Source organism: Octopus bimaculoides, chromosome 20 (genome assembly GCF_046866305.1).
Source record: "Octopus bimaculoides isolate indiv1 chromosome 20, ASM4686630v1, whole genome shotgun sequence".
Taxonomy (NCBI): domain Eukaryota; kingdom Metazoa; phylum Mollusca; class Cephalopoda; order Octopoda; family Octopodidae; genus Octopus; species Octopus bimaculoides.
Genome location: NC_142947.1, coordinates 38,275,115 through 38,286,737, shown reverse-complemented (window position 1 = coordinate 38,286,737; position 11,623 = coordinate 38,275,115). Strand labels below are relative to the sequence as shown.

The 11,623-nt window shown below is 29.9% G+C and overlaps 1 protein-coding gene across 1 annotated transcript in view; it reads left to right on the top strand.

Moving 5' to 3' along the window:
* The window catches only part of LOC106879531 (zinc finger TRAF-type-containing protein 1-B), a 17,820-nt gene extending 6,564 nt beyond the window's left edge, over nucleotides 1-11,256 (top strand). The window contains exons 2-4 of the mRNA XM_014929160.3: nucleotides 780-1,018; nucleotides 6,355-6,566; nucleotides 7,541-11,256. Coding sequence (XP_014784646.1) covers nucleotides 780-1,018; nucleotides 6,355-6,566; nucleotides 7,541-7,932 — 843 coding nt within the window. The 3' untranslated portion in view covers nucleotides 7,933-11,256. The remainder of the gene's footprint in view (nucleotides 1-779; nucleotides 1,019-6,354; nucleotides 6,567-7,540) is intronic.
* The last annotated feature ends 367 nt before the right edge of the window (nucleotides 11,257-11,623 follow it).

The window sequence follows — 11,623 nt, the reverse complement described above, 5'->3', positions numbered from 1 at the left end:
ACTACTGGTATAATTACCTATGTTAACCCTGAGCATACATATGCAAGCATATTATGCTCATAGGACACAGGCAATGACAAAGATAAACACGAGTTTACCAGGAATCAAATTTATTCATATATATATATACAACAAGAAATGATATTTGTCTCTTTTTACCTTCTGTGTTTTTATGTATATGTATTTTTTTATGAGTTTAAGAACCATGGTGATATTTATATGTGATTAAATGTTTGAGGCATGGTGTTATATTTATATATAAAGTTGTTGACTCAAATTTAATGTTTCTTCTATAAGCAATGTTGTCGTCGTCGTCGTTTAACGTCCGCTTTCCATGCTAGCATGGGTTGGACGATTTGACTGAGGACTGGTGAAACCAGATGGCTACACCAGGCTCCAATCTGATTTGGCAGTGTTTCTACAGCTGGATGCCCTTCCTAATGCCAACCACTCAGAGAGTGTAGTGGGTGCTTTTACGTGTCTCTCTCTCTATATATATATATATAAGGTTATATGATAATATTAAATATTTCAGGTCAGTAACTCATGTGATTGTCTTTCATTTTGGATGGAGTCGCTTATCTTGTTCATACTATATAGTCTGTGAGTCGGTAATGGTGGTACTTGTGTTGGTTTCGATGATAGTGGTAAACTGAATAAATGTAACAAAATTTCCACACTTTTCTATAATTTATTTGCATTTGTTTTTGCTTTTAAGTTTTCGTTATATTTATTTTTGTTTTAAATTTTCTAATTATATCCCTGTTTTGCATTTTCAGTGCATTAATGGCCACTTAATGTGTGCCGGTTGTTTTAACCATCTTCTTGCTGACGGAAGGCTGAAAGATGAAACTGCAACATGTCCAAACTGTCGCTGTGAGATTACAAAAGCAACTTGTTCTCGTAATTTGGCTGTAGAGAAAGCAGCATCTGAGTTGCCAACTGATTGTCAGTACTGTCAGCAGCAACTTCCACGGCATCTGATATTACAGCATGAAGGTCATCTATGTCAGGAGAGGTAAGGTGCAGACCCAGGGTAAGCATTGACTATAACATAGCAGCTATCTGCAGCGTCTGTCTTGCTAAAACTGCTACAAAACTTTAGTCTAAAATAGAAAGTTCAGTAAGGTTGCCACTTGTTAAACTACCTGTGACTGTTGTTAAGTCCATCACTGATTGAGTTACGCAAGTGGGTGTATGTATTCTTGAGCAGCATGTCTCTTGCCAATACATGTATTCACTTGCCAATTTCCCACCAGTGACAAAGGACTGATTGTATTGTTTTAAATGTTAAACGAGAAACACAATTTTTATTTTTCTGTTGTCACCCAGGACTGGAGTCGGCTAGCCAAGGTCTACTTTTCCCATTTACTGAAGATCTTCAATGTTGCCCACTGAGACCACTACTAAGAGACTACAGTGACTTCACGCACATTATAATCTTGCCTCTAGTCTGAGGCAAGATTATATTGCTTCTTCTAAAATTCAACCAGCACCTTCACTGATTGCAGGCCAGGTTTGTGCATCTGACAAGCATCAATGCTGAAGTGGGATTTTGTTGAAGTAGTGGCATCCACCTGTTATTCACTTGACTATTACCAGCATCATATACCAGATATGTGACGGCATTGGTAACATTAAACTATGAATCAGACAATTTTTTGTTAGAAAATGGTAAATCTACAGATAAAAAAAAAAATGAAGAAATCTTGACAAGAACAAATACATGATTGTTGTGTTTATAGCTCAGTTACATTTGAGTACATTTACCCACCTTTTTTTTTTTTTCAATGCTTTTAATTAACAAGGTTAAAAGCAACAAAAGAAATCACATTTTAGATGTAGATCCTAAGGCAATTACTGCAACAGAATATAGTTTAAGGTCCATTTTATAGTAGTAACATTGATAGCTTTTTTTTATAGATGTTAAATATTTACATTTGAATTTTTGGAATAAATAGCAACTATTTCTTATCTTGAAAAAATTTCCTTACATCATCTGTTCAAACATAAATAAGATCAACTCGTTTCCATATGAAATAAGCTAAAGCTAGATGGATAGTTGTGCTTTATTTAGGGGCAGGCACAGCAAAATGGCCAATAAAGAATTTGAATGCATTGTCTTGCAGCCAACTGGTTTAGAAAATGTGATATATTACTATTTATATTTTTATAACTTCAATCTTTTTGGAATTCCATATAATTAAATGGTTAACTTAAATATTTGATCTTCTGCTATTTTCCACATTTTTATAACACAAAAAGAAAACATTGCTCCTGATTTAAAGTTTTGAGGAATATTATTAGTTATTTGAGGAATATTATTTAAGGATTTTTTTTTACTAGTTACTGATTTGTTTTTAAGTGAAGAATAGCAATGTGTTAAATAATATTTGCAAATAATAATAATGATAATAACTATGATAACAATGAAATATATGAAATATTCCCACATATATTTTTTCAACTTTGCTCCCCTTTTTTTTTGAAGTGGAATCAAATATTTAAAATGGGAGAAAAAAAAATTGCAAGTTATATAATTTATTACTACAATATTTTACAATAATAACTTAGTCAATATTTCTACCAGCATATATTGATTAATAAAAAAAAAAATTCAGGTCTTAAAGAATTAGGTTGAAAAAGATTCATTCTGTTATAAGAAAAAAAAATTGCAAGTCATGAATATCTTAAAAAAAAAAAAGTAATTGATTGGTAAGTATTACTGGATTTTTTTTTTTTAATTATAAATAGGGTTTAGATAGGAAAATAATTTGAACTAATGTAAAACGCGAATGTTTTGATGTTAAAGTTAAACTTCATAATTTTTGTTGTTAAACTTACAATGTGTCTATCAGAGTAGGTTACTAGCTACTGTTTGTTGTTCACAAATGATTTTTAATTAGAAATATCTATTTTATTCATATTACCCAAACATCTTTGCAGTTTCTAAATTCTTTTTTTGAATCTCTATATTTTTTTCTTAGCTCCTTATTAGAAAGTTTTTTTTCTAATATTTTTTTTCTGATATTTCATTATATTTTTGTTACTGACAATTTTTTTTTTTATACTTTGTTTTAAAGAAAATTTTAACGGGGATCATCAATTAAAATTTTTAAACGAGAAGAGAAAGAAACTCTGGTTGTCTAAAATGGCTCCTAAGAAGTTAGATCACTATTTAAGTCCATGCAACAAACTTATCAAATATATATTGAGGAAATTGATACATAAATATAAAACAATTAACGAATTAATTGTTATTTTAGATTCTCATTTTTTTAAAATAAATTCTTTTAGTTATAATCTAGGTGTATTTTATGTGCATTTGTAGAAAGTTGTTTTTTCTTTTTGTTTCATCTTCCGTCTTGATATTTTATTTTTTTTTGTTTTGTTTCACCAAATATCTTTACCAGAACTAATTCATTAGTTAGAATTAAAACTAGACATTATTCAAGGCATAAATATTCATTATATACATACATCTGATATTTATTAATTAATGGATTCTTTGCTGTTTTCATTTTTTTTTTAAGTGGTAAAAGATGTCTTATTTGTATGACACACCACATATGTAGTAAGACAGAGAGAAAGAGAGAGAGAGAGAGAGAGAGAGAGAGAGAGAGAGAGAGAGAGAGAGAGAGAGAGAGAGTGTGTGTGTGTGTGTTTGTTATTTTTCTACTTCAAACAGACTAATTGCTAATTTTATTTAATTTTATTTATGAAAATATTTTCAAGATTCATATAATTGAATTTCAAAATATTTTTCAAAAATCACATTAACTTCAATATTTGTATCTGTTTTGTCTATTTGGTTGTTATGTAGACTGATTATTTTAAAACAACTAAAAGATATTCTTATATCAAAACAAAAAGAAAATTGTAAAATATATCTATTTTGTTATTTAATTCAAAATATATATATATTTATTTTGTTCAAAAGAAATGTATTTTTGTACGTCAATTAAAAAAAAAATGAGTTATTTTTGTAAAAGAATTTGTTATTTTTTAAAAAATTTTATTGTAAATTTTACTATTTTAATGCTTGTAAAATTATTAACCAAGTTGTCTGCATTGAAGTAAACAAGGTTTTTTATACTTGTGAGCTTCACTGTAAATTCTCTCTTCAATAAATGTTCCTTATGAGGAAAAGTTTTATTTGAATCATTTTTCATTGAGAAACTTTAAGAATGATATACAAAAAAAAAAAAAGAGAAACGTTTTTATCCTAAGTCTGGCTTGAGATATTTCATCTTTGGAATACTTTTGTATCTTGTTAGGTAAGTGATGGTTTGTTTGTGTCTGCTGGCAAGCAAGAAGTAAGCCAGCTCAGTCGATAATTAAATCTGAGATTTTCTGAGATGTTCAAATATTTAGTGGAATTAATGTTGATATATATATATATATATATATATATATATATATATATATATATGTTATATATTTATATATGGTATATATACTATATATGTATATATATATATGTGTGTGTGTGTGTATATGTGTTATATTGTGTGAGTATATATATTTATATATATAGTATATATATATATATATATACATATATATATATATATATAAAATATACAGTATATATTTATAATATACTATATATATATTATATATATATATTATACAACATATATATATATGTTATACTATGTATATACATATTTATATATATATATATATTATTATATATATATCTATTATATATATATATGTATATATATATATATATATATATATTGCTTTTCTGTCTTTTTTTCTCTCTCATATTTTTATTTGACAGACGCTCAATGCAGATGATTCAGCAGCTGTCAGTATGTTTGGTCAATGTTTCCAAGGGGAACTACTTTCACGTCCACTGTGTTATAAGCTGCTGCTGCCTCCTTGCTCCTACCATTGTTCCTTGCCATTCATACAATTTAAAATAAATATATTTCAATTCTGTATAGCTACTGTTTGCAACCGACTCTCATCCATGGTATATCAGTACCATCTTTAGATTCGTTTGTTGGTTGCAATAAGCAGCTTGCTGAATGATTGATTTTACATGAATATAATAAAGAAATCTTATTTTGTGAATTGTAGTTTATTAAAGTATAAATTGCATCACATGTGCACACAACACACATACAGACACATACATACACTCATTACATTTATTATCTTAACATTAAGCTTCTTTTTATAATATTTAATGAAATCTGGTTCATTTGGCTCTAACTGTGTCAACTAAATTAATTGTTTTTGTATCTTTTCTCTTTGCTGTATAATTTACCTTTTGAAATTTTTAAACTAGATTTTTAATAATCTAAAAAATTCTTTTAAAGAATCATATGTAAATGTTTTTTTCTGGAATTAATAATGAGATTTGTATTTTTTTTTCTTATTACCTGGAACTTGCGTGATTAAAAACAATGGTTTTTATTTCTAAGGGTTTTCAACCCAGTATCTACATGCTATTATTTATAGCTTTATCTACTTCGAGTTCCACAGTTTAAAATCAATTATTTCACATTCTCTCGAAGTTTCTAAATTCTTGTGATGTATATTATAACTTAGTTAAAATATATAACTCACTAGTTAAATTACTAATAAAATCATAATTGAAGGATTTAGTTAATTTTTCTGTTAGCAATTAATTATATTTGAGATCTGATAATTAAACTCACTTTCTGGTGCAGGTAAGTTATTAGATCAAAATTATATACAACTATAATTAAAAAAAAGAAATAAAATATACTTGTTTGTTTAGCTTCATAGAACAATAGATAATATAGTGAATATTTCTGAAGAATCTGTTTCTCTTGCTTACTGAACTATTTCATTATTAACAGGGATAAAAAAAAAAATGGTTTGCAAAAAAAAGCAGAAGCGAAAAAAGGAAAAAGAGAACATTTAGAATTAGTATTTGAATGGATTATATTTTTACAATAATAATGATTTTCAGCAATAGTTTTAAGGGTCAGATTTGTTCTATGTGCTTATAATGATTTCATTATGGACAAACATACAGACTTAGAAGGTTTCAGGTGCTGGTCTGTCCATTTCCATCAGTAGCTTCCAGACCTCTCACCAAGACTTATCATCCGAGTAAGTATGCTGTCATTGTCCAAGGTTGATGTCTGTCATTAATTTGTTTGAAGATGATTGAAACTCTTTTTTCTGAAAATTGTTTATTATTATTATTATTATCATTATTATTATTATTATTATTATTATTACAGTTTTTTTATCATTTTTATTTTTTCTGTATTTTTTTCCCGAAAAAAGAAAAACAAAAAAACAAAAAAAACAGCATTTAAACATAAAATATTTACTGTCTAAAGTTTTGGCTTCTGTATTCTGCAGGCCGAGTTCGTGCAAATATGCCCAGCTTGGGTGCCCCTGGCGTGGTCCATACCATGAACTCAGAGAGCATGAAGAAAACTGCAATCACCCTCAGAAAACTGGCATTGAACTTATGGATGCCTTACAGGCAATTGATAAACAAAATACAGAACAACTGAAACTCTATGAAGATATATTTGCACTGCTCTCCTATGAGAAAATAACATTCAATGGTAAGGCCATACATGGAACCTTGTAGAGATCTTTTGTAATTATTTTATATGCTTTTGATTAAATTTTGTGTCATCAAATACAGGCACCTGCATGGCTGTGTGGTAAGAAGTTTGCTTCCCAACCACATGGTTCTGGGTTCAGTCCCAATGTGTGACACTTTGGGCAAGTGTCTTCTGCTATAACCTCAGGCTGACCAAAGCCTTGTGAGTGGATTTGGTAGGCAGAAACTGAAAGAATCCCATCATATATATATGTGTGTGTATGTGTGTTTGTCTCTCACCATTGCTAGGTAACCAGTGTTGGTGTGTTTACATTCTCGCAACTTAGCAGTTTGGCAAAATATACTGATAGAATAAGTAGCAGGCTTTAAAGGTAACAAAAAAAGTACACAACTTTGGAATTAAAAGCTCTACCAACCAACGACCGAACTGAATGGCACTGCATAATACAAAAGATCCTGTCTTCTTCATCTCAGATTAGGACCCAGTATTGCAACAGTTTGAGTTCTAGGGGACCACAACTGTTTAACATCCTGCCAAACAACCTCAGAGATTTGCTAGGTGTAGATATGGAAACCTTCAAAAAGCACTTGGACAAAGTCCTACCTGAAATCCCAGATGAACCCACATTGTGGCAGGAAGCACAAAGAAGAGCAGCTCTGTCCAACTCACAGTGTAGAGAGGACCCAAAAACACTGAAAGGTGGTACTCCAGCATGGCCCCAGCCTCTGACTGAAACCAGTAAAAGAATAAAAGAATATGTATGTACGTGTGTGTGTTTGTGTTGCTGTCTCTTTGCCTAGATATCATGTATAATTGTAAGCACATGTCACCATCATGCAAGCCATGTGTTTCATTATCAGTCTTTTGTGCAAACATGTCTAGTAATGGAGCAACATTACTTTATGTCTGTTGTCTTGCATTTAATGGTTTGTTTTTGTTTTTCCTTGTTTTGTTTTGTTTTTTTATTATAGATCTCCAGTTACGACCCTTCAGAACTGACGATTTCATCACCAAACTCTTTTACGAGACAAGTCGTTTCTCATCCTTCCAGCATCAGTGGGTTTTGAAAGCCCGTGTTGACCACGACCAGAAAGATCCAACTCACAGTAGTAAACGCACCCTCAGTTACCAACTGGTTCTAAAAAGCCGAACAAGTAATCCTCTGAAAGTCTTGTTCATGGCCCTGAAAGGACCTTACGGAGATTTGAACGTGACCCCGTATGTCTACGAGTTTGAGTTCTCAAACGATTCTACAGAAAGTGAATACCATACACTACCCACAGTCGATGTTCTTGAATGCAACAAATTACTTGCATCGAAAACCATTAATGTTCGGCTTGTTCTGTTCTTGGTGCAACAGTGATTTTGAGTACAAAGAAATCTAGCAAATTGTAAACAAAATTAAGAGAATTAAGAGAAAAGCAAACTGCATAATTTGAAAGACCTTTTTTTGTTTTTTTCTCCTCAGCAATGTTATTTACTGTGTGATAGAAATGGAATATATTATTACTACTTTTAGTAAAAACCGTAAAAAAAAAAAAAAAAAATGTAATTTAATAAACAATTATTTCTGAATGAAGAAACTTTTCTATTAATGGTTTCAAAAAAAAGATCTAAGCATTTTTCTTTCACACTGAGTGATTGAAAATGAATTTAGAAAAAAAAAAAAATTTAAATTAATAAAAAAAAAAAATTGTTGATATTGATGTAAAAGTACTTTAAATTTGCTGTTGATATTTATACTCTTGATTCATGACAGTTTGACTTATGTGCTAAAGATAAGTCAGTGAAAAATAAATTATAGCAACTGTTTACAAATGTATTTTCTCATTACTGTCCCTAATTTTCTATAGATTAGACTTGTTTCATTTTGCTTTTCATCTATATCACAAAAATAATTGAGCATGTGTGTGTGTGTGTTTGAACAGGTTTTAATAAGCATTGAATTTTCAAGTTCTTTAGTTGAAATATCGGTCATTATGGTCTTTGAATTTCAATAAGTCTGTTAGGTTATCATTCAATCATTGTCATATTTTGCTGTTTTAAATTAAAACCAGTGACTCTAAAATATAGAGTTTTTTTTTGCTTTAGAAAAGTAAATAGAATGCTGTGACATTCGGGTCTTTTTCAATTATATTCATTGTATAGATGAAGAGAAGTTTGTAGCTCATGAAGTGCTTATTTTTTGCTCTATGGTACTTACCACAATAAATGTCAAATATTGTTGCGAAAAGTTTGCAAAATGTTAAGTTTTTCAGTTTTTCATGAATTGAGACTTTTCAGTTCTGGTTGTGAAAGTATCTTAGTATTTCTTGTTTCCCTGATGATATGCTAGATGAATCATTTAGCATTCAGATTACTCTGTGAAATGTAATGCTTATTCATTCTCATTATTTTGAATTAACGATGGCAGTGAGCTGGCAGAACTGTTAGCATGCCAGACGAAATGCTTAACGGTGTTTCGGTCCTTCTCTACATTCTGATTTCAAATTTTGTCAAAGTCAACTTTGCCTTTCATTCTTTCGGGGTCAATAAATTAAGTACCAGTGAAACACTGGGGTCAATGTAATCAACTAGTCCCCTCCCCCCAAAATTTCAGGCCTTGTACCTTCAGCAGCAAGAATTATTTTGCAATACTCATGCATTACTTCATAGCTTTTGAGATTTTGATGATGTGATTGCTCATGTTTAGAGTGATATTGTAGGGTAGGTGTGAGAGGCTGGATCTGACCAGTGTTAATATAAAACATGGAATATTTGAGCTGGAATATGGCGAGTTTGAGTGCTAAAGGGCTTAATCTCCACATTGATTTTATTTTTATTTTTATAATTTATTTTATTTTGCTATTGTGATAAAATTATATTTTAGTTTATTTCTATAAAATAATAGTTAATTTTTTTTATTAAACTGGCAGAGAACCTTTGTAGTCCCCTCACTTTTCTGTTCATGGGTCTTCTTTGAATTGTGAGGTCAATGTGATTTCTTAGTGAAGTTTACCCTTTTGTATTTAAACTGGTCCTTTTATGTTCAAACAGGCCAGCTCCAGCCTCTCATGCCTAACCTACAATGTCATTCTAAAAACAAACAAATTATCAAAATCTCAAAGCTGCGAGATAATGCTTGATTAATTAAAAATGATATGAATAAATAAGCATTACATTTGACTGAGTGATCTGAATGCTGAACAATTGATACTTGTAAGGAAAATGTGGATAGCTCCAGAGGGTTTCTGTTCTCAGAAGGGTGTGGATGTCATAATAAATAATGGGCATGTTAAGTGGTATGCAGTTTGCTTGCTCAGAGGAATATAAGACACTATAATAGCAATAGAAGAGAGAGAAACAAAACAGTTCATCTGAAAGCTATCTTTTGTAGTATGCCCTTAAGTGAATCATTGACAATCAACTGCTTTTTTTTTTTTTTTTTTTCTAATGTGGTCTATGATGTTTGTGTATGTATAGCAGCTGTAGTACCACTCTAGATATGTTAGTAGTATTGCTGTGTGACTCATGGTTGTGCTTTTGTAGAAGGAATTGATCAGAGCTATTTCCAATTCTGAAGAAGAAATCTGTCCTATGTGGTGACAGGTCTGGCAGTCATATAGTTTCATTGAAAGGTAACACATTTATATATTTATAGTGAGTTAGATGGTTTCAAATGCTGCAAGATCTTTTCTTTGATAATACTTTTCTATTATCATCTACGGTTTCATTTTATAATTTCTGCTATGTTTTTCTTCTGTTTTATATCTATATTGATTTACAGCAAATTTTATTTTCCTCTAGCAAAGGTTTGGTCATCAGTTTTAATATGTAATCTTATAGTATCATTTATACAAAGGAAACGGTTTGATATATCATTTATTGTTGAAAGAAGCTGAACAAGTATCTAATTCAATAAATATTAGTTTATTTACAATATATATATATATGTATGTATGTATATATATAAGAAATTGAGATGACAAAGAAATAATTATCTTTTGAACTTCTTAGCTAGTTTATTCTTTTGTCATTTCATTTTCTCATTACCACTCTGTACTTGACAAACGCTTCATTCTGAAACATATATATTGAGTTCTACACTAGATTATTTGTCTTGCAATGCCTAAGCGAATATATATATATATATATAATTTATTTATATATTATTATTATTATTATTATTGTGTCATAAATAGTCAATTTTATAAATTCACATCATTATCAGACTTCTGTTTCTGTAAATTTGCAGTAAATATTTTAATTGATTTTAAATATTTTATGAAACTGAATAGTGAACTGAACTGACAGATCTAAATAGAGTGCCTTAGAATATTTTAGCTTACTTTTATTTAGATTCTTAGTTTAAATTGAACTCACTTTTTCCTCTTCCAGGGGCTACTAAATTTGTCATCAGTTTACTGAAAGTTGATTTGAGCTACTATACCTTTCCTCTACTTAAAAAAAAAAAAGAATAAAAGACAAAACAAAACAAGAAAAAGTAAGAAATTATCTTGTACCTCACTGAAAGAAATTATGATTAAACCTGATTGATTGTTAATTAAGACTACAAGAGATTATACCACAAAAAAAAAAAAAAAACAGAATCAAACCAAAATTTGATAGACTACTTTATAAGTTGGCAGGTGCCATAGTGTGAAGATAGATTTTCAGCTACAGTAAATAAAATATCAATTTCATCCTTTCTTGATTCCGGTTGTTGACTTATTGGAATGATATTTGGTAAAAATCCATGTTCAGGCTTAAGAGGTAAAATGCATTTTAACTTTTTGCTTGTCCTATTTATTATACGTGATACACAGGACATATTTTTCTGGCGTCCATGCATCAATCACCAGAATAACTTGGGACTTACTTATAACAAGGGAACACTTTATATTACCAAGAATGTATGGAGCATGGGCGAACTAAAAAGTTTGAAAATAAGTATGGACATTTTGGACAAACTTATAAAAATGCTCTAGACAGGCAAAGGGGTAAAAATTAATCAAGTAGTTAGTACCATAAGTACCAACTCTATTGCAAAATTTATTTTCCATTTCTTTTTTAAT